The sequence below is a fragment of the Atractosteus spatula genome, chromosome 7 (assembly GCF_055471065.1).
Source record: "Atractosteus spatula isolate fAtrSpa1 chromosome 7, fAtrSpa1.hap1, whole genome shotgun sequence".
Classification (NCBI taxonomy): domain Eukaryota; kingdom Metazoa; phylum Chordata; class Actinopteri; order Semionotiformes; family Lepisosteidae; genus Atractosteus; species Atractosteus spatula.
This window is the reverse complement of record NC_142712.1, coordinates 41,535,435-41,559,723: the sequence shown is the minus strand read 5'-3', so window position 1 is coordinate 41,559,723 and position 24,289 is coordinate 41,535,435. Positions and strand designations below refer to the sequence as shown.

The 24,289-nt window shown below is 43.8% G+C and overlaps 1 protein-coding gene across 6 annotated transcripts in view; it reads right to left on the bottom strand.

The window, feature by feature from the left end:
- Positions 1-10,722: 10,722 nt before the first annotated feature.
- tfeb (transcription factor EB) overlaps positions 10,723-24,289 on the bottom strand; it is a 40,637-nt gene continuing 27,070 nt past the window's right edge. For 2 of the 6 annotated variants that reach the window (XM_088921416.1, XM_088921417.1), the window contains 7 exons: positions 23,854-24,114; positions 22,527-22,622; positions 17,724-17,841; positions 16,869-16,919; positions 16,161-16,236; positions 15,549-15,696; positions 10,723-14,117 (listed from right to left, as the gene is read on the bottom strand). In XM_088921416.1, coding sequence (XP_088777542.1) covers positions 13,605-14,117; positions 15,549-15,696; positions 16,161-16,236; positions 16,869-16,919; positions 17,724-17,841; positions 22,527-22,622; positions 23,854-24,114 — 1,263 coding nt within the window. In that variant the 3' untranslated portion in view covers positions 10,723-13,604. Of the gene's footprint in view, positions 14,118-15,548; positions 15,697-16,160; positions 16,237-16,868; positions 16,926-17,723; positions 17,842-22,526; positions 22,623-23,853; positions 24,115-24,289 lie in introns of all 6 variants that reach the window. The other 4 variants (XM_088921413.1, XM_088921414.1, XM_088921418.1 and 1 more) reach the window with 3 other exon arrangements.

The window sequence follows — 24,289 nt, the reverse complement described above, 5'->3', positions numbered from 1 at the left end:
AGTGATTTGTTCTCCTTCTCTTCTTTTCGATTGTCTACTCTATTATAGGTGGTGCACATGGTCAGGAAACAGACAAGGAAGTCCTTCCTGTCTTGACTGCTCCTGCTGTGTGCCGACAGACCAGGGCCTCAAGAACAGACAGAGTCAGAACTGCAGCTGCACTGACACAGTTCCCTACAGACCATTCGCAGAGCAGGGAGGTCAGAGATGAAGCCTTGGGACGAAGCCTAGCTTGCGGCAGCCCCGGTCGTCAGCACCTGCGATTGCTGCTGGAGATCTCTACCCCAGGAGACTCCTTCTCTTTCCGTGTTCCTTGCTATTTGTTTTCAGAGCACAGCAAAACTTCTAAAAAAAGCACCAACTTTTTCTACAGCCTAAGCAAAAACACAAAAAAAAGTCTTAGAGGGAAAAAAAAGATTCTTATCCGTCTTTAAATAATAATGTATTAGTTGACATCATATTTACTGTATATCTAAAGAAATACATAATTTTCAGGGATGAACAACTCCAAAATGAAGGGTTTCAGGCTCATCTAGATTTCATTCCGCTTCTGATCTCAATATCTGATCTAGATAAAAACTCCCCGTGTTGGAGTGGACTTCCTCTTGGTCCAAAGACAGGTTAACTGGTTTCTGGGAAGACTGGCCTGGTGTGAGTGTGTGCCTTCCTGTATTTGTGTTTGCTCTCCGATAAACAGGCTCCGGCCCCCCCCACAACCCTGTACTGGATAAAATGGTTAGAAAATGAATGGATATCAAGGTAAAAAAGTTTAATCATCTGCTTCTTTCAACATCTTAAACTAACTGATGCCCCTCCACAACCTGCTGGACTGACTTACCTACAGCTGATCTCATACCTGGGGTCTTCCAAGCCACTCTCAGCTGTAGCTGGGGGTCGAAGTGCAGTTTTCAACAGCAATGATTTTACTTGGGCTTTACTGCTTTTTGATTTTAAAATTGGCTTTTTTTTCCACTTAGCCCCACAGCCCAGAAAAGACATCAAAATATTGGTTATTTAATTGCAAGTGCTCCAAAAAGCAGAAGGAGTACAGAAGGCCTGTCTGAAAACTATTGCGAATTTCCACAAGAAGGACACACCTGCAGTTAACACGTTACACCAGCCATGCAGAGCAGCCAGGTGAGCCCGAGCCGCACAGCTGCTTCATACCGTGAAGACTTCGTGCTTCCAGTTCTGCCATCTGCTCTGGTCGTGCCCCTCCACCCCCTCCACCCCCTCAGACAGGCTCTGAGTCCTGACATTGGTGGTGGAAAGTACACAGCCCAGAAAGGGGAGTGGAGGGATATATTTGTTCGTTTCATTAAGTCAGTAAAAATGTACATATTAAAATAAATACACTTGAGAAATATTTTTATTTATTTTCATAAAATTAAAAGTTTACAAAGACTTTCATCAGGCTCTGAAACAAATCTTTCCACTGCTAACTGAAATGCCTACATGCTTAAGTCTCTTCATATGTACAGTACAGTATATGTATATACAGTATAAACTATATACATATATTAGTAGTGTACCCTAGGTTCAAAGGTATAAAGCCTGAGAGACTTAAGAAGTCTTTTAAAGATATGTGTTCACTTAATCACTCAAGAAAGGGTCCCCTCGAGTGAGTCTAATATTATAATTAATTAATTCAGCAAAAAAGGGTATTAAATTTCCTTCCTCTAAGGATATAATCTGAATTCATTGACCTTTTTGAAAATCGCCCTCTAATTGTAACCATGTTCTGACGCATTTACAGACTAACACATTTTTTTTACATTAATAATAATATTGTGGAGAAGCTCTTCATCTGGTGGTTTTAGCACCATTTTAATCTTCCTGCTCGGCTCAGTTCCTCCCTGGTATCACTGCCTGCAGTGCGGAAGGAGAGCTGCCCCGTCAGGGGGAGAGCAAGAGAGCACCCGACCGAAAGTGGCTCCTGTCTCTTGGAGCACAGGTGTCACAGGCGGGACAGACACTGTAGCCTGCAGGCATGTTCCTGGGGTTGAGGGGTGACGTGTCGAGTGGTGTAAATTGAGTTCGTAAGGAGCTTTACATTTCAAACAATGTTAACGTAAGCACTCATGAATTCAAACAACCTGGCTTCTACCTTCTTTCGGTCCCCGCCTGCTGGTACTGCTAGACAAGCACTGCCTTCACTGATCATGCTGATTATTTATTTAGCAATTAAGATGGTCATGACAAGCTTCAGCAAAGAGCTTGATTGGAAAGTTTGTTAAAATGAGGACTGGTCCATTAAATCATTGGCCTAGTTTGACATCCTTAAATTTCAGACTGTTTTCTAATCCTTATTTAAGGGTCTGAAAAGACAGGTTACAAATATGTACATTAATTCATAGCCAACCAAATTAGAAACCATATACATAGGTAAACTAGGCTGCTGCTCTAAGTCGCTGGTGGGCCAGGGTGTGGTGCCGGTCCCTCCAGACCAGAACTCACAAACCAAAGCCCCAGTATGGCAATGGGAGACACTGTGATGTAGGACATCGCCTTTCAGATGAGACATCATGATGAGGTTTAAAATACTAATAAGAACAACATATTCGTTGGTTGGTTCATCAAGCAGATTAAACAAAAACACATCTGCTGCAAGCAACACACATATGGGGACATTCTCCCTTAAAAGACTGGCATTTCCAATAACTATCAACTACTGCGGTGTAATGACACAATTTAACACAACAAGCCACATTGTGCAACTCTTCCAGTAACACATGTGCTGAAAACGAAATTGGTGCCAACAGATCTGAGCCCACAAACAGAGCCTTGAAGCTTTTTTAGACCTATAGATTTCACAATGACGAAAATCTAAAGCAGAAGGTCTGACTTTGGGGTATGAAATTTAAGATTTTTAATGTGGCATCTAACATGTGGCAGTTTCCGCTGTAATATCCCGCTGACCCTGGTATGATCCCGTAAGCAGTGTGGCGTCCGAGTCTCAACGGTTTGTTTTTGAGTGGCTTGGCAGCTTCGCAGCAAAGAGATACTAGGCATCGGATCTCTGCTCCCATCGGAGAGCCTGAAGATTGATTTTTCCAGGGTTAAATCAGACCAGTTTTCCCCACCGGTTGTCTTGTACTTAATTCTCAGTTCATACAGCTGCTGGTGAAGTGTTTAACGCAGTCTTTGAGATATGGACAGAGGCGGCGTGGCGTAATGATTTCCCCTCTCTTAGCACCACCCCTGGGGTCAAGCGCCAATTGAATAAATATGAGAGCCTCGTTCAGACGAACAGCGGGGTCAGCCCTGTTCTGTTTATACTGGATCGCGCTGCATGTTATCATGTAGCTACCGGGAAGCTCTCTGACCCAGTTAAAGGATTTCTTTGGCCTTTTTTAACCTCTCCTGATGCAGTTTACTACTTCTTATAACCACTCCCCCCTCTCCCCCCAAAGTTGTCTCCCTGCGTTTCCACAGTGGATATGGAAGAATGAGACATCTAACGCAGGGTCCAGCGTCTCTACTACACTATATCAATCTCTCGCTCTCAAGTTCTCTACAAAAGCCAGGCCTAATGAACTCCCGTCTTTGAAATTCCCCAGTCAGCTCATGTTGTTCCTCAACCAAGGCCAGCTTGAATTGACAAAATGTGTCATATCTTTTCTCCGTGTTCTTTTAATGCTTATTCATCTATTAGGCTGCTCAAGCATTTTATGCTAAAGGAAGGGCTTTTAAAGTGCCTTCATGTATAATTCAATATTACATGAAGAAATAAACACACTTATGAAACGTGTTCACTCACATACTAACACACCCGCCGAAAGCCTAACAGATGACAGGCTGTAAAACGATCACGGTATATGATCTGGCCACATATTAATTTCCACACGGCGCTGAGAAAGCTGCAGAGCTCGGAGGGCCGGCGGTCAGGAAGAGCTGACCCAGACTCCTGCAGGCCACTGCTTCCCCCTGGCGGCGCACTCCCGCCCAGCGCAGAGGCTGCAAAGCTGTTCCCCGCAGAGCAGCGGGGAGGTCAAGCTCCAGTTTCGGCAAAATAACAAAAAAAAAACGTGAAGAGAAGAAAGGGATCTGGTACTAATCCCGGTGCTTTCCGTTTATTTGGTTTAGAGGTGGGCTCGGTGTGAGCAGGGTGGAAAAAAAAAACACAGCTGGAGCAGCTGGAGACCTGAGCGAACCCTTTACACAAGTGTGCATTCACGGACAGCAAGCCCAATCCCAGCCACAGGCACCGCGCTTTCAAGCCCCCTGTAAACACTTAGCACAGGATGTTCGTTTTTTTAGACCTAATCGGATGCTTGTTTTAATCAAATTACTGCTCATGTAGATATAGCAAGTGCAGCACATAATGTACGCCAAGGCTGTCCTGTGAGTCTACTCCCCCGTCGTACTTTAATATAACCAGCACAGTAATTGCTGCATTGGTCCCAACGATTAGCGCTGAAATGATTAAGGGGGCGGTAACGGCAGGATCCTGTGATGGCGTCGCCCACAGAGGCTGTTGGTTGTCTGTACATTGCGGCTCTGAAGGTGGACACTGCCGGACAGGGGCCACATGTGAGAGACTCCTCCGTTCTGCAGCCACGCTCCTCTGCGCCCAGCTGGGCTCCGACAGCCCAGTGCCACCAGAAACCGGCAGGGTCGTTCTCCGTGGTTCTGTCATGCGCCCTGCTGTGGCCGCCCCCGTTTCTTTTGCCCTTCATTGGGAGATGAAGAAGTCAGCACAATGGGAAGATACAGTAAAAGCAGGACTTCATTTGAAACCGCGCAGTCCCCAAAACCATCACTGCATTCTCTGCCCTGTTCAGTGCCTTCCCATTAGACTGGCTGCCTCACGCTTCACCGTGCCTGCCCATGCAGATAGCCCTGTGTCTTTGGGCTGTACTACACAAAGCCTTACTGATGTGCACCACAGTGAAGCCTGGCAAACACTTATATACAGTCAGCACCTAATGCAGACAGGCTGCAGACAAGCGAGTTCGGTCCACCTCTCATCCTGAATTGTACGAAAGACAAAACGACACAACTTACTGCAAGTGAAGAGTGGTGTAAATTCTGCTTCTCTCAAAGGGTCTTTTACTTTCCAACACACTGTAAAACTTGCTTGAGTCAGGTTGCTATATTAATTACACAGAACGGTTATAAACTTCAAGGTCATCTTCAGTTAAACATGACCTTCAAGTTAATCCTTTATGGCACTGAAGTACAGCATTAAACGAAGCCCTCTATATATCCACAGTCTCTTTTATTCTCTCACTCTCCCCATTAATTGCTCATGAGTTGATTTGATCTCCCCATTTTGTGAGTTGTAAATTGGCCTCTTATTTCACAATTTTCATCCCCGTTACTTAATTAGGCTTATAAAAAACCTCCCGAGTCTCAGACAGGTCGCAGGCCGCATCCTGGGAATAAATTTTGATCTCTGCTTGATAAAGAGCCAAGTGCATCCTGAGATTGAACAATGTCATTTCCCCCTTCTATTCTCTAGACATGAAAAGGCTATCCATCTCTCACAGTGTTAATGCGAAAAAATTATTCATGTTGTAATATGGTGCTCTAGCCCTGCCAATTCTGGATCCTCTGCAAGGCTGTGGGTTCAGAAAGTCAGGTTTAAGTATTAAATATGTAAAGGCAAGCCTCCTAAGTCTAACAAAGCATGAGGGGAAAAAGGAAAAGTGAATAGCTGTCTAATGCCGTGGAGGTCACAGTTCAATCAGAACCTTTCTGAAAGGCGAGCTTCCTATTCCCACACACTTTCTCATATTGCCCAGATCCTGCTAGAATCTTTCCAGCGTTATTTGTCAGTGAGTAAGAGTGCAGCTCTGAGCCTGGCGTACCTGCTGTTGCCGTACCGCCAGCAGAGCTGGTGTTACTAGTGCACCTGTCACAACTACTACTGCTCCGACGTCACCTCTTCCTAATAAAAATAAAGAAGAACAAGGATCGCAAACACAAATCGCTTTAGTTCTCGTCCACAGAGTTTTCTAGAAGGAAAACTAACAAAGTGGTTTTAAAAGTGAAAATTCTTCAGACAGCTGACCTGGGTATGTCTGACTGGATGGCTGCAGGACACTCAAGCCAATGTCTTCAATCAGCCCACAGCATGCTATCGCGAGTTAAAAAGCTGGCTGGTTGTGTGTTGGGCTCATAAGACAAGTGCACTTTCCCATCCATCCATTTTCTAACTTCTTCTTCCAATTCAGGGTCACAGGGGAGTTGAAGCCTGGCACAACGAGTACAACACACCAGTCCATCACAGGGCACACACAGACACAAACACACTCACACCAGGGCCAGTTTTCCCAATTAACCTATCAGTACAGTATGTCTATGGACTGTGAGAGGAAACCAAAGCTCCCAGAGGAAACCTACCCCAACTCAGGATGACTCCATCACAGTACGGGGAGAACATACAAACTCCACGCAGACAGAACCCCAGGAACTGAACCCAGGGCCCCAGAGCCTCTGTGCAGCACAAGTGCCCGCTTTTTTCAAATCCACCAGACCTTCTCCCTCTTTTAAAATCATCAAGAGCTGAAGACCATAGAAAAGCATTAGATTGGTCCATGTCAGCTCTGCCTATAAGCTGATGAAGTGCTGAAATGGAACTGTGTACCACAGCTCTAAAAGAAGGGAAAGAAGCTGTTCTACAGCATGTGAGTTAGTCAAGATACAAGGACTCTAAAATTCTGATGAACTAAAGCAGAAAAACAGAGCAGGAGAGAATCTCCACCTGATGTAATAAAAGGGGGATTCACATTGGACAGGATTGTTCTCTCTGTCTGCGGAAGGAAACAGGGCGACAGGCAAGCAGCTGCAATCCAGGACACGAATGACCTCAACCAGCCTTCGGTCACGTTCAGAGCCCCTCGGCTGCTTGCCCTTGGTTTGGTGTTTGTTGGGAAGGCAAGCACACAGGCTCACAAGCACTGAGGACAAAGGCGCGGGACTGCTCGGGCAGCAGCAGAGAGCCAGCGAGAACAGCTCGGCAGAGAGAGGGAGAGAGATACAGAGGCATTATTCCGAACACAAGCCAGACCTGGCCGGGGAATCTGGCCCCAGCAATCTGTGGAATGCGTCGAGATATGTTAATTCGGCATAATCTAATACAGTGCACATTCTCCGCCGTGAATGGAGCCACTGTTGTTTGTTTGTTCGGTCAGTAAAACGATCAGCCTGATTATTTTCCTTTTTTTTTCGTCTCCTCATGCTGTCACAGAGTCCTTTAGCTCTTGGAGGTTTTGCTACCGCCAACACAGACCCCAAAGCCTTAGAAATGAGGAAATTTATGAACTGCTGGATATGGTTTGGGCAGACATACCGGTACCTTTTTGGCACACGAATCAAGAGACCCTCTGTGTAACATAACCTCTCCCGCTCCTTAATTTATGTGTATATATTTTTTTTTCTTTCCTCTCTAGGACTTACAAACGAAACCGCCCTCAAATATAAGCAAGGCAGGCTATTCTTGGTACTGTAGACAGAGAGAGGATGGTGGCATGGCAGTGTGTCTGTAAGTGTGTGCACAAGCGCAAGGCATAACATTCACGCACTTCAAATCTACAGGGATTTATTAGACAGAAGTCCATTAGCATCATAAAGAACAAATGGAGAATAGCGCATTCCAGGCTGGGAATTTTAAGACACGGGGAAGTGTGAGTCAGAGTAATCGGATTGCTGTGATTCAAGCTTAAAAGGGTGTTTAACTCAATGCAGTGAAGATATTTATCTGCTCAGCTCTGGACTGTATATAATAACACGTGGAACCACGAAAAGACCCCCCACTGCACAGCACAGTGTCCCTTCCATTGAGCTCTCCTCTGCGGCACACAGCAGACCAAAGCAAAACTGACTGTGCACATTCCCCGAGTGTTCAGCGGGATAAGAGACAATGGTATTCCAGAGCAGCAGGGCTGTGCATCAGCAATCTCCTTCAAATGCCTGACTTTTGTTTTGAAATAAAATAAATTACCTTCCTATTGAAATGTAATACTGTACATCAGTAAGTGTGAATTTACAACAGATTTTTGCATGAGTCAGAGTTCACAGGGGCTTTTTTGATATATCAAATATTAATGCACATTCTGTACTCTGTACCTCAAAATTGAGTTAAACACTACTGTAGAACCACTACTGGCAAAAATGAAAAAGTGCAAATACACACAAAGTATTTATATACATGCATACAGCTGTTACAAGGCAAGATACCAAACAACCTAACCTAAAAGCACACACTGTATGATGCAATGCATTTTATGCTTCTGGATTGAGCTCTCTCTCTCTCTCTCTCTGTTTATCTGTGTTGTGCTTTATTTGATTAAACTTCATTAAGCAAAGGAAATAATTAGCCATACTGTAACTTCAAGTGGGGTGTTTGGCTTGATACTTTAATGACTGTGTTGCAATTAGCCTATTTTAAACTCCCTTTTTATCTGGTAGAATCTGCCCTAATAAAATGGTATTTAAAAATAGGTTAATTGCGACACAGCCCCATTTATGCAATTGTTATTGGAATAAATGAGGTGAGCGCTTAAGAGCAGAGAAACATGGTATTGATAGAGTGATGGATCCCTCTAGTGGTCACACTAAGAACTACAGCGTGAGTAAAATGAGACGTAGGTTTAACTACATCTGATTTACAAGCAAAGTCACTTTACATGTTTAAAATAACGCATTTTTTACGATTTTGGTCTACTTACTTTATACAGCTATCAACAACTGCAAATATCACGTTCATGGAGACTTTTTCAGCAGTGACTGTATAATAATAAAGTTTATTAACGTCGTGCGTTATTTATTCATAACCATTTTTGCAGCAAATACTTGTCCGAGTAAATATTAGACAACCGATAAAGCAAGACACCTCCCCTCAGTTATTTCGAATATTTAAGAGCAACAGCCCCTCCAAGCGGATTGTGGTCTCCTTGCGTGTAAAAGGGTTAAAAACACTGTACTTCCACATATTTAATTGTACTTACATTTAAGTTTCCACGTACCCTTTCAGGCGCAGTTGCATCCTTGAAACAATTATTAATAAAACGTGTTAAACGAGACCCCCCCTAAAGCACTGCTCATCACAGTGCTTTTCAGTCGAAGACGTTTGCGTCACTTCCGATCTTGCGTTAGCAGAAAGTGGTTTCTGGACTATACTGTAGGTCATCACACCTGAAGCTGCCCTTTGGAAATCAGAAAATTTATTCTCTTGTAAGGTATCAGAATTTCAAAAAAAGTATTTTTACTTGTAATTGTTAATGAAAGAGCCTAAATCAATTATACATATGATTTAGGGATACACACAGTACACAGTTATTATATAAAGTTTTTATGCATTTTGTCTTCATAATCTTTTATGTCCATTTATTCCCCTGAATCAATGGAGTTCAAGTTCACCCTGAAAACAGCAAACCTCACAGAATAGGAGCACTGAACTGGAGCAACACTGGTCATTCACAGCAGTGGTTCTCATCCAATCTGAAGTTTCATCATTTCACTGGCTACCAAAGTCTTTAGAAGCTGGTAAAGATGCCAAGTAACTGTCCTGTGAGGCCCCCTCCCATCTTCCCAAAGGTACCTGAAAATCACAACCCCTAGCAAATAAACTGAGTTCAATGGCATCTGTGGTCATTCCTGAATCAAATGAGCTAAAAAGTACACTCAAGAAAGTGAGCTTTTACTCATGGGAGAATGGCATAATTTATTGGATGTTACAGCTTTTTTTCTGCCAGAAAGAAAATATATTTCATATAAATTAAGAAAAATAAATATCAGATTTTACATAAATACATTTTGTACAATAAACCTACCAGCCGTATAGAATTGTGACACACTGGTTCACGTTCATATAACCAGCTGTACACTTTGCAGTTTCTTGACAGCAATTAAACATCCCCACTGACGTCAGTAGTACCTTCATTTAGTCATTTGTTAGGGGAAAACTCTATTGAGACTTATGAAGCTAATTTGACTTTTTCAAAACTTTTTCCACGTGTTGTGTTTTTCGCTATCTCCGATTCTGAATGACCAAAAAATAAGTTATGGGGTGATGTGTGTGAAAATCCGAAATGGTGACTGAGAAGCGTCCTCCCATCTGGTATTTCTGCTCATTCTGCATTTGCATGGTGCACTTTGAACAGGCAGGGGAATCACTGGAGAGGGGGGGGCGCCCACTCATGTAGCGGAAGAGAATCCCCACAGTATACATTTGACCCCCCCCCCCCCCTCCTCCACCCCCAAGCTTGGAAGTGCACACCGAGCTTTTGCGGGGACCTTCAATTTACCAACATCTTTACTTAAAATGCCAGGAAAATGGGGGAAAATTTAGCAAAGGGGTCCGCAGTGTCTGGGTTCACCTCGCAGGTTACACACCATGACTGACCTTGTGGCCCAGTCAAGTCGATCCCAGACCAATTCATTCCCTTGACAGGCTTGAGGACAAACAAGCTGAGAGCCTGTCAGCCTATATGGGGCAAACCTCACATAAAAAGATACAAAACTGAATCCACACTGCATGCATTAAGATTCCTTTAACTATGACCTATTCCTTTGCAGAGAAACAATTCAGATGGGACAGTTCTCGGAATGCAGCTAACGAAATAAAGATGAGCCAGAGCTGTAATATTCATTAAAAGTATTTTTTGATTCATTTTTAAAACATCTTTAAAATGTCAGTTGGTGTGATTTCGGTAAATGCTGTGGTAATGGGAGTGCAGTACTGTTGGTTCAAAATAGATTTTCTTTCCACAAAAGGCAGTGCAATGTTTTAATTTGAACAGATTACAAGATTCCAGCAGCCAGAGTGCAGACCGATCAATGCCAGAATGAAGTGAATAAAGCTATATTACAGCATCATTGGCAACAAGCAGCTCGCATATTTATCTTAATCATAATCACGGCACCTACACAGAAACACAAGTTAATGAAACGCTGGGATGTATTCATGTGTCTCCTCCACACGTCGTCACACATGAGTTGCTTTTCATGTAGGGGGAAATGGCGCCCCCTTGTGGAACACCGGTGTCACAACTAATCACAAACTTTTCACAGTAGCTACCTGAGATTTAATTTTTTTTTCACAAGGATCTGGAGCAATTCACAGGGCTGTATGTTATAAAGAACATTGTTGTAGGAGTGACCATTTGAGTGAATAACAGAGACACAGAAAGAAAAACAGCTCAAGATATGGTACGAACAACAGCTCAAGCACATTCCTCTCCCCATTAACCCAGAACTGATTTTTCTTTTACATAGCAAGCAGTTTTGAAATCAGTTATATATATACTGTATATATATCAGCCTGTGGTTGCTGCTATGAAACATGGGAGGGGCAGCGTGGAATGGAAGCCCAGGCACTCTCTCCACTGAAACCTGCACTCCGGCCGCCAGGACTCACACCAGGCGCTCCAGAGCTCAGCCGGGAGAGACCGTGTCAGCCGGAGGAGCGATGCAGCTCGCTGGGGCCCAGCCTGTCCCAGGACCTGCTGCCTCTGAACGGAACAGCTGTACCAGCGCTTCGCCCACGACGGGACTGCACCCGTTTAAAAGAAGCACAGTCACGTTCAAAACGATGCACTCGTGGCTTATGCGTCGCCAGCGAAGCGATATCTAGACGCAAGCGCGGCGCCTCCTGCACCAGGACAAATGCAAATACAAATTCACACAGCAGCAAGATTCAAAAAGCTCGTAAAAAGAAAACGAGAAGCCGTTCCTTCTACGTCAGCCCTGCTTTTCCTTGAGCTTGTCACAAGGAGAACAGCTCTCAGGCAGGAATCAGAGCCCAACCTCACTTTCTTGCTTCTTCTGAGCTTCTTCAGACACAGGCTGAGAGACTTTCATCAGGTTGATATCTGTGACACAACTGTTTGTGAGAGCTTAAGGCTTTCAAGAGCAAACGATCGGACATCCCATACAAGACAGGGTGCCCGATTTCAAGTAGAATCGCACACTAGTGAGGAAACGACAACACCAGATCCTCATCTGGGAAGGCAAGATCGCTGGCAAATAAAATCCACTCTGTACAAGACAAGGCGTGTTGAAAAAAGTCTTTTTTTTTCAACCGGATGACTTGCATTCTGTATTCTTTCATCATGCTTTTATACTCTTCCACAACCTTGCACTAGGAACTCTTTCTGGGGAATCTACTACATTCAGCACACGTCTCCCCAATCCTCAGCACCCAGCTGTACAACAATGAAGTACTCCCTGTGTGCTTAACATAGACAATCATCTCGCTTTTCGTTTGCATTAGCTGAAATTCACAAAGCTCATTAAAATAGAGTAAGGTAAAAGAATCGCCTTTAATCTAAGTATCATTTAAATATCAATATTTCCTTTAAAAAAATCAACCATTATAAAATTGCAATAGTAACAGTAAAAAGAATACAGTTCTCATTTTCTTAAATCAGACGAGGACAACATTCCTGAACTGACAGAAGAAGAACTCGGCTCCACCACCCCCTCAGATATTAGACAGACAGGCAGAAATATTTTCAAATGACATTACAAGGCAAAAAGGTCACTTTGGGATCAGATAAGATAATATAAAATATACCTGAGTGGCATAACAGCACTCAGAAGTCCACAGTTTTCTTCTTTTTGAATTAAAAACACTTTACCAAAAAGTCTAATTAAAAAAAACACATTCTTGTATAAAGTCCACAAAATAAAATAGGTTTTCAGTGCTTTGGGAGGAGAAAAACTTTATATAAAACAACAATAAGAACAACAGCAACAACAGAAGAAATCACTTTTCATTTTTCTCAAGTTCAAATATAAAACAACTACAGGGGTCACAGCTCCACTCACTCACTGCCACGTGGGTGTGATGTGCAGTAGCTTAGCGCTAAGAGCAGCCAGCCCACAGCGGCCACGCAGAACAGCAGGGTTTCCTGCACGGTGCTGTTGCAGGTTAGTCCTAAGAAGACCGATCCCTTTCGTAACGTTGAACGCCTGTCTCTGCAATCCCGAGAGGTTTTATGAGGTGGTTTGCCACGCTAAAGCGGCCTACCTAGATGTTTTGCCCGGGTGCGTTCACCACCGAGAAATCTCAAAATCGTGTAGCAATTTGCACAACAATTTTTTCGCAAGAAAAAACCCTGTTTTCCCCAAGCCACTTCCTGAGGACTGCCCGTTGAGTTTTGCAGACGTACAATACTGACTTGGCCTCAGCTTGTTCAAACACCGCTGTGGAGCTCTGCCTAGCTGTCTCGTGAGGAAAGGATTTCAGGGCTTGGCACTGCCTCTGCTTCAGCAGGGTTCCTTGGGCCGCTCTAAGATCCTCCTGCTTCTTGGCAGTGCAGAAAGGTGCTAACGTCCTGCAGAGGAAACACAGAGACTGGCCAGTGTTTCGACGCAGAGAAAAAAGGAAAGAAACAGGGACAGAGCCCGACCGATGAGCAATGGGGACCCGCTTCCTGTCTCGAAAGTAACGCGGATCGGTTCCTGCAAGCTGGCCGGACGCGGCTCCCCCCACTCCTCGACATCGTTTCCAGAACGGCGCAGCGGCGCGTCAGCGCCGGGTGGCAGTGTGGCCATGAGCACGATGTGTGTGAGTGTGTTGAGTGTGAGAGGGGTTGAGGGAGGGGATCGGGGCAGGCGGGGGTGAGGGCAGGTGACAGTGAGGGGGAGGGGGGTCACAGCATTTCTGTGTCCTCCATGCTGAAGCTGCTGCGCCGGCTGCTGTCGACCGAGGCTTCGGGGGACATGGCGGAGAGCAGGGGGTCGCCTCCAAGAGGGGAGAGTATTTCATCCATGAAGCCCAGCCCCTTCCTGCTGGAGGGGGAGGTGAAGGAGAGGTCGGTGAGCTGGGACAGCGGGTCCTGGTAGCCAGCCGCATTGTCACACAAGTCCAGTGTCTGTGCAAAGTCCAGCTGCTGGGAGCTCCCCACTGACCCGTACTGTATGGGCTGCTGCGGCGGCTGCGGCAGCTGCGGCGGCTGCGGCTGCACCTGCTGGTGATGTGCATGCTGGTGGTGCGAGAACTGCGGCGGCTGCGGCAACTGCGCTGGCTGGCGCAGGGGCTCGGCCGAGGTCTTCTCCTCTGGGCTGCTCTCCAGCCTCACGAAGGAGCTCAGCATCTCCGTGTTGCCCAGCCCCGACGGGGAGCTGCAGGGGAGCCCGTGAATTTTCGCTTGCATCTCCAGCTCCTAGCAAAAAAAATTCGGGAAACAAAGGCCTCTTGTGACCAAATTAAAAAAACACGAGAGGGCTTGTCATGCTTGGCCAGCCCCTGCACCCTACATGAACTCATCAGCAGGTTTGTCTTTGCCAGTGATAAGTTTTCTTGGGAGGCTACTGCCTTACTTTGTCTCCCTGTGCAAGATACTGCACTTCCATGTCCTCTGTCCTTGAGAATCTGCTGTCCGTCTCTGCCGGTGTCAACGCACAGTTCACCCTAGCCCTGGTAAGTTGATTTGAGCAAGTGTCGGATAGTTCATTATTTCTGTGGATTAGGGTTATGATTCATGAATAATTCATGTATTATTCATGAAACCCTGTAGTGAGAAGCACGAAAATGTGGGGCTTGTATGGATGGGATCACGGGAACATGACAGTCACAGTACAGACCTCTAGTGTCCTGCAGAGGATACACGTGAAAGTCATCAAGGACACTGTGAAGATATGGTGACCTCTTGTGTGTAATTAACTATAATTAATTGCATTGATACAGCTCTTCACCCATTATTCAAGTGCAGCTACCACAGAGGTGACGTGTGGCAGCCATTCTGCACCAGCAGCCCCACTGTCGGGGGAGGACGACACTTCAGCAATGAACTATGGGAGGTCTTTAGGGTGGACAGACTGCACAAGCCCAGAGTGGAATCTAGCCATCACACCAGAGTACCGGGTTCTGCGGTGGCCCATGGGTTCTGTTCCTCATCGTCTTCTTTTGAGCACGCATCAAATGAATGTGCTCTGCTTTGCAGAATTTTCATATCAAAGTCATTTCATGCAAAATTGCAATGTTGTCATTTTGAAACGCACAGCAACCTTCACTGCCCCTCTAGAGGTGAGTCTGACCCAGGTCTAACCCAGGGGTCTCAGGCCCGGTCTTGGAGAGCCTGGAATATTCTGCCTTTTGTACAACCAATGTTGTCAATAAAACAATCATCCTCATTATTTTCTAAATCAGACATACAATATATAGGATTTATCTTAAAGTGTCATTAAAGTTGATTACACAGGACATTCTCTTTATTAAAGTTACAGTTGCTTTGCACCTCAGATCCTGGTTAGAAGACTTCCCTACATTTACAATCAGTTTCTGAATTTTTGCTATAATGAAGCGCGCCATAATGAATAAAAATCCTTAATTGTTGGACATCCTACTGTAGGAAAATTGCTGTTGGATTTTTCTAGAATTTGGGAACCAATCAGAGGGATTTACATAAAATCTTATGGGAATCAGTTTTGATGGACAAATTTCCGCCTAGACCCACTATCTAACTCCGAACATGGCTGGAACAGAAGCTAGCCCTCCAGGACCTGGGTTTGAGAACCCCGGTCTAAAGCTCTGATCCTCTGCCTGGTTCAGCCACAGCCTCATGGGGATTCAATTTCAGGATTTCAGATCCAACCTGGATGCGCAGCAGGAGCTGCTTGTTGGCCATCTCCATCCTCCTGAAGTTGTTTTCCACCTCCCGTGACCTCTGCACATCCTTCTGCATCTTCTTGATGTACTCCACCGAGGCTTTGAGGATGGTTCCCTTGTTCCAGCGAATGTCCCTGGTGGGGAGAGAGGCATCAAAGCACTGCCTGCCAGTCTCTTTCCCATGGGCACTGCATACAGTACGCATACACACGGTGCACCCCTCAGAAATTCACACCCTCAGCACACACTTAGCGCCACGTCGTCAGCGCCATGTCCAAGATCTAGTCCTGTCTTCCTGCAGGTAAGTTAATAGAGAACTGGAGAGGTCCTACAGACCCTAACCTGGGCCAGTGAAGCCCCAGGCCTGCACACTCACTGGGACTGACTGCAGTGCACAGCCGTGTACTGCTTTAACAGGAACTCTTGTTAAATCAAGACCAGCACTAGCTCTACTGGTGGAACAAGGAACGAGGAACAAGGAGACCGAGCGCCAGCATGTCCGTCATACACATGTACGCTCTTGCACACACATGTCCACACTCACGCATGCAGATAGACACACTCACATGCACTCACACACACAGACATGGCTGCTTACAGGTCGTTGGTCTTGGGAATCATGGTGCCCAACTCCTTGATCCTATCATTGATATTAAATCTGCGTCTTCTCTCAACTGGCGTGGGCGTGGGCAGAGATGGTGAAAGACAGTTGGGAGTGGGAGAAGAAAAATATATTTGAGTGCTCAGCATATAGGACAAAGACAAATCAAATTATTGTTTTTTACATTCCCCAACTACTGCTGATCTCCTTATCCATTCCATTCCCATGGCTGAAACAGGGAGCTCTCAGCAAGCACTAATATCTAGTGAAAGAATATAATACTGAGGTCTCTATGCATTAACATGTTTTAAAAGGCTGTTTATCCTGGCTCTGTACGGTGATAATTGCAGTGCACAGTGTTTAGCGCAATTCAGCCCATGTTTAACGGCCTAATTGCAGGGATATTTAACTACAACTGCATGTGTAAACATTCAGCAATGACTGGTTTTGGAAAATGCCACCTTGGAAATCTCTGGATCCTTTCCAGATGTCAGTGACATTCTTTGGAGTGTTGTTTCTGCATCTGAGAAATGTTGTAGGTAATTTATTTTTTTGCAGTTCTTGCAAAACCCTGCAGGTTAACTATACACCAAAGTGCTATATACTGTCAGTTAAATATTTAAGGGGCTTGGGGTTAAATGACACTGTTGATTCCTTCCCCATAGCTGTACTTTAAACTGTCTGGAAGATCGTAAAGAGACTCACTCAGGTTGTGATTGTCTTTCTTCTGCCTCTCCTTGGCCAGAGCATGGACCTCTGCATCTTAACAAAAGACAAGTTCAGTCAGTCATTGGGGTCCTGTACTCCTCTCCATCAACATCTGTACCATTCCTATCAGTCAACAGTTGTATAGTCTTTCTCCATCAACATCTGTACAGTCCTACTCCATCAACATCTGTACCCTCCTTCTCTGTCAACATCTGTACAGTCTCACTCATCAACATCTGTACAGTGCCACTCTGTCAACATCTGTATAGTCCCTACCAGTCTACATCTGTATAATCCCTCTCCATCAACATCTGTACAGTCCCACTCTGTCAACACTCATACTGTCTCTACAAGTCAACATCTGTACTGCCCCTACCAATCAAATGTTAACATCTGTCCCTCAATGCCAACATCTTAAAACCACTTCTAAAATTTGTATATGTGACATAATGCATATACACACAATAACTTTTTGAAAAAGTTATAAGATTAATTTTATATATTTTTATAATATTTATACAGTATAAATATATGACACAGCCTTCAAAAGACCTGCTGCAAAGACTTACTCTACATTTTCTAATCAAACACTTTCATAAAACCAAAAGCAAAAACAGAAAGTAGTTCACAAAAGTGCAAAAAACAATCAGCTTCTCTACTATAGAACACACCCCTTCAAAAACACACATACAAAGCAAAGGAGAAGGGAGAGCCTTCTGTAGGATCTCCTGACGTCCCTAACGACACGTCCCTACTGGAATAACAATCAAGCTTCAGCTGAGCCACTGCGCTCTCTTCCCCCAGCGCTGCCCGCTATCCAGGCTCAGCGCTCTCAGCAGTGATTGTGCTTACCTGACATTTCCCTTTTGATGGTCAGGTTGGCTGGGCAGGAGTTGCTGGTCATGGCAATAGCTGGCCCAGCAATACCTGGGCCAGAGTACCCTTCTAAATGGCTACTGGACAGGGGCAGCTTAAATAAAAAAAGACACAAAAAAAGAATTATAGTGAGTAAGTGAATGAAGTACAACACCCTTCAGGTTTCTCAATGACAGGTTTTAGGTTGTGCCTTTCCAAATTGTTTCCATGATGAGCTTGAACACCACACAAAAATGACAGATTGGAAAGAGACTGATAACAGGAGAGGTTCATCAGCTCCATTAGAATTTAGCCTCCTCCTGTTTCTAATACGTTTTGGGGAGATTCTGTGTAACCCTAGAAAATCAGCTTTCTCAGATATAACCCAGCAACCTCAAGATTTGATCTATAATCTCTAAGCTGTCAGTGTGAAGTCATAAACCAGAGATAAAGACTTGAGATAAGACACAGGTAAAATATAAATGCTGAACTTCAGGAGAAAGTAATGATTGACTATCAGGAATTCTCTCATTTATCATCTTCTTATCGCTTTCTTCTGTCTGTATCCTTTACTTTCCTGAAAATTAAATGTCGCTGTTCCTAGACCTTTCAGAAACATAAAAGCCTTCAAGAGACATTTTGCTATCTAGTGACAGATAATCATTCAACCTTCTAAAAATAAATTAAAATAGTCAAAAAATTACAATTGTCAATCCTTACATATTTATCCCAGATGCAGTACATACTAGATAATTCTTACAAACAGAAAGAAACTGCTATAGTAAAGATTTGCACTCTGCACCAACAGTAGAACAATGTAGTGAGATATGTAGAAGACTAGAATAGAATAGATATTTTTCCTATATATCCTGAACACAATTTATAAGACTGACATGCAAGTTGGCAGTGATCGTGAAACTGGGAGTAATCTAATGACTGACAAAAGATGAAGATGAACTATTAGATTTAAAAGAGGCACCACAGACAACCCTTATCTTTCCCACGACAGAGTTTGCGCTGGCTCTTCCCCAGCTGTTAAAGCTTGCTTCTCTGTGCGTTCCTGGTAATTGGTAGTGTTCATTCTCTGCGAGGAATGGGGTTATTATGCAATCTGAGGGTGATGATTCATCTGTGAACACAATAGGCCCTCATTTGCCGAAACATCTGTTTACCAGTCTGAGGGTTAATTTCAGTAAAGTCACCACTGTGCAACAATGAGAGCTTGTTAGTACAGTGAGGAAAACTCTAACACTGACTTTTAAAAATAGTCTTTAGGCTGTCGTCTGCTTTAACCCTTTGCTTAACTAGGAATAGGATAGTGCTTCATTGTTGGTTGTTAATGAGGCATCTTTAAAGTAATGATTAGATACATGTAGCAGCACTCTATGATTAAGGACAGCAATGTAAGCACAGGTTCCAAAGTCACAAAACAAAAGGATAATCTTTGGAAGCTTATTGCTGCCATCAAGGAAAGAAATATGTTGTGTTATCTCGTAAAATGATCTCATCATTACAAGATAGTACATTATCACGTATTTTATGTGATAATAACATGATAGGACAATAGCCATATAATACCTACATTATCATTAGTTTTCAGCATTGCAATCAATTGCAAGGTACACTCTTTCTTGTTTAAGGATAAGTGTGAGGGTCCTCAGGGTTTTAATGATTGTGTTCACATTAGGTTCAAAGTGCTACATTTCATTATGAATAACCCCCAGTCGAAAGTAAGTCCATACACATTCTGCAGCGCTGGACACTGTCAGGAACACTAAACCCAAACTTCCAGTTGAGCTCTCAGAAGCTTCTAGGTGCTGTCATTGCACCATGTAAGAGGTTGTGCATATACTCAAATGATCATTGGTATCTTGTAATTACACAATAATTTACTATCTAGTAATTACGATATAATATACTATTTCGTAATTATGAGATACCACATGAAATATTTTTTCCCTTGATTGCAGCAATGCGCTTCCGTAGTAATCAGGGTTTCTGTCCCCCTGTGTTTCTAAGTTTCCATAAAGGGACAGGCTACAGCCGGCATGGCGTCACCGCAAATGCAGTTAAATCTACACCTTTGCTCAATATGGTGTTGAAAAAAATCCAGCTGCCCACCACAACGTGCTGCAATGTGTTAACCTGCTCAGGGTGTCAGCCTGCTGGAATGCAGCGCACTGGATTGATTCCACCTCTTCCTCTGATGTGCATTGTTAACCCTCGAAGGATTTAAGAGTATTAGCAGGCTTTAATACACATAAACAACTGGATAAACAAAGGGATTTTACTGACTGAGTCCCCTTTTCTTAGGACAGCTCTATTCTAGCCAATCCTCTCTGTATTTAGTTGTGTAATCTGAAAAACCTATTTTGTCAAACTAACCTTTCGGTAATGGGAATTTGTATAAAAATCTGCAGATTCAATCCCTGTCTTAAATGCTCTAATGTTTTGCTGGTAAACGTTAGGCTGTATTTCACTAAGCATCTATGATTGCTTTTAAAAGCAAAATGCGCTGTACATTAGCACACTGCATGCAATCTTCAAAAAAAATAAATAAATCTTGAAAAACAAAACTAATGAATCACATATGTTTAAATGCAGTGTTTTATAGCAAAAAGCAAATAATCTAATGAAGTCCTAGCTCAGCAGAAAGAATGTAATGTACACAAGGCTGATCAATAATGAAACAGATCAATAATAAGACTGATCTCTGCACTGTTTATTGTGTCTGAAACAACACGACAAAACAAACAGCTACTTCTGGAAACTCTGTTCATTAGATCCCTTCAGGATCCAAAAGCAGAGGCCGTGATATTTTAAAGGACAAGAGGCATGTCGCTGGGAAAGAGCTGCACTTTCCCATTCAGACACAGGGGAGTGTGCACTCAGCACTCAGCCTCTCCTGGGCCAAGGCATCCTGTGCTCTGAGGGGCTTAACGAGAGCAGCAGCACTGAGGACCCTGGGTGACAGTTCACAATGAGCCATAGCTTCAGCCGAAAGCTAAGAGCAAAACTTCAGGTAGGGAGAAGAAGGAAATGATGGAAAAAGACAACAATGTCAGAGCTGACAAGGACCTTCTGCAGATGGATCTAAGTGACAGTGATTCTGGTATGTTTATACTGTACATCCACCCACCCATCCATTTTCTCACCATCTTATCCCACACAGGGTTGCCCCATCCCGGCAAGCAACGGAGACAAGATGAGATACACCCTGAGAATGCCAGTCCATCGCAGGGCACACAGACACAAACACACCCACATACCGTACACACCCACACCAGGGACAGTTTCCTGGCAGACACAGTAATGCCCCAGGAACTGAACCCAGGACCCCAGCGCTGCTAGGCAGTCAAGCCAACCCCCCCGCCGCCATGCCGCCCCTGGTATGTTTAAGTGACCTTTTATTTTCTAGACAGTTTTCATGCCTGCCACTTTATCATGTTGTGGACTGTTTCTATAATAGTTATGACTAGCCTCATTCAAGCAAAGATTTACACTGAGGTACTGCGCTACTAAAAGCAGAAGAACATGCAGCAGAAACTTGGCCATGCACAGCAGAGATGAACTGTGTGAAAACTCATGACAAACCGAGGCAAACAGTGCAAGGGGGGGGTAAAAAAACAGCAAACATTAAGAAAACACTGCCACAAAAATGGAACACTCAACTTCTGGATGGGTCCTTCCCTTTTACTGAGTTACTGCCTACAGGTCACAGACTGTAGGCAATGTCCTGAACCTTTCATTCCTGTAGAGACATGGTGGCTAACACATTCTCTAAAATCACTTCCAGTCAGACCTGAGTCATACCCCTTGCCAGGAACATGCACCTCTCCTGCTGTTCTCTTACCAGCTGTATCTTCTGCCCATCAATCACCTCCACAATGGCATAGCTTTTGCCTTTCACCTTCATTGCGGAGGACCTGCCTGATGACTCAGCCACGAGCCACAGTCCCAAGCCAGAATAACCCCAGACAGTCTCAAACACAGGCTCTTCTATCCTCCTCAGCAGCTAAGAGAACTGAACTTTCGCCTCTTTGGACTTTCAGCCTGTTTTCTCCTGTGGCCAAGTGTCCCTCCAAACATGTCTTGTAAACAAGTTTAACTCTAACTGGCACTGGTTTAATTGTTAATTTCAAACAGCCACTTTAAAGCAGCACAGAGCAAAGTACCGACCGTCTAAAAGAGTTCTAACACAGTTTTCTTTTCTCACTTTAACATTTTTCTAAACTTATTGTTATCCTTATTTTAATTACTTCATCACCAAACTAGCCTGTCTTTGCTATACACTTTTAAAAGGTCACTGCAGGTTATGTAGCGAAAAAGCGAACATGCATTCAGACACAGACAGAATTGGTAAATCTAAAGATTTTCTATTTCGGCAAACTATAATTTACCAATTAGTGGCAGCTGTTATACAAATTGCTTCAGTTCTAAACATGACCATGTTGTGAAATAAAAGTTATGACTTCTGCCTCTTTCAAAAATAACAATTTTTTTCAAAGTATATGTAAAGTGCCAGAATGGCCAGCACAGTAAAAAAGTACAGTACTGTATATACAGTATCATATTTTAAGGCAAAAACATTTTAAGAGAAGGAGATGAAGAAGTATTTGTTCTCTAATTGTAAACTGGAGTTTCTAACAGAACAGCAACCTAAAATGCACATCCTGTAAAAAGCTACTTCAACAAAACCTGATTAACTTATTTCAGTAATTGGATCTATCTAAAAAACAACATCTCAGATATAAAACACACAATAAAGAATTGTGCACAGCGATTCTGAGTGGCACTTACTGTGTTTGGCATCTGAATCACAGGGTCAGTGTAGGCTTGTATGTCATCATTATAGCTGGACTCCATGCTGATGATGTCATCGATGACTTCATCCAGCTGCACAGACAGAGGAGCCAGATTTAGAGTGTTGCTAGGAGATAAAAAGACCCAAACCCACACCATCTGGAAGCCAGACAAACAAACAAGGGCTACTATTGATTCTTTTGTTGCCTTATGAGGGTAGAATGCATTTTAACTCTGTGCGTCTTCATATCTGACCACAGCAAAAAAAAACTGACCACTACAAAGTGGCAGGCAGGCTTCTGTGGCGTTCTTGGTTGACGCCACACAGATGCCACAGCCAAGTCAAGTTTAAGGTTATTTCATGCCTTGATAAAAAAAAAACTCAGATATAACTCTCCTAAAACACCTCAAGTTCTTTCATTAAAAAAAACTACACATGGCAGGAAAGGAGCCACACAGACACACGCACACTGTTCACCAAGATCAATGACAGCACCAGGAAGACTGCAGTGACACGGCCTTAAATGAATCCAGAGGGGACCAAAGTCTATGTGGTGGTGTTGACGAAATTGACTCTTTCATGCAGTTTAGGTGTACTATAACTTTGTTTAAACTGTAATTACAGCCCCACTGCGGTAATTGCACCGTTAAACAGCAATGAGAGTGAAGTTAACACTTTGACCTTAAGGCACTTTTTAGCCCTTAATATCTTTGCTGTACGAAACAGCTCAACAACAACGTAAAAAACGCATCCACTTTCAGCAAAGCAACAGTTCGAGGACTCTTTGGTCCTCTGGAAAAGCAATTTTTGGAAGAAATATTTGTACCCTGGGGCTTTAGAGACAGAGATGACTGGTGCAATGATTTGTTTTATTCAGCAATTTAGAGGGAGATCTACTTTACGTTTCTCAGTGGACCACTCGAGTTTCGGACTCAAAAGTCAACATTTCTCAGATTGACAGAACAGCTTTTCAAGCATTTTCCTCCAGTGCAAAATGTGTTCTGCTTTTACTTGCTCACAGCTACCCATTTTAACCCCCCTTATTCTTATTACATTTCACAGCAACCCAGAGCCTATCCCAGTTCAAAATTCTGTTAGTTTATTTTTTGTTGAATAATATTTTGACTCCAGCTTGTCCAGCATATTTTGTGATATTGTGAATGCCAAAATGTACAAAATTACAGAAAATAACAAAAAAGAAGGACAGGCAGCTAAATAACAGAATGTTAGCAAAAAAACCCTACTGTAACAATGTCAGCAGTCTAATTTCGCCAGGAGTGCTCCTGTTGTCAAAAACCATAGCTTTGAAGAGTTAGGTCTTACCCCAAAGTGAGCAACAGGTACCTCTTTCTCATGGCTGGCGCTGATGTTCAGCATGGCCATGGGGCTGTTGGGGGCACTGTTTCCTGCGGAGGGGGTGATGAGCTGAGCGGGGGCCCCAGGTGTGGGGGGTAAGTTCGGAGCCCCTGTCACTGCGCTCACTGCCTGCTTGGTAGCATAGGTGGTGGACAGGTACTGTTTCACCTGCTGCCGCTGGGATTGCTGGATGTGGTACTTGGTGGGGTTTTCCAGATGTGTCTGCACCTGTGGAGCACAAACAAAGAACTACATGAGTGTTCATATAGTGCCTTTCATGCCAGGGCACTTCGGGACTGAGGATCGTCTTTTGAATGTCAAGATCAATTCACAAGACAACAGGAATCAAGTTTCGCTTTCAAATGTCTTGTGACGTCAGATTCTACTTTACTATTAAACGTTA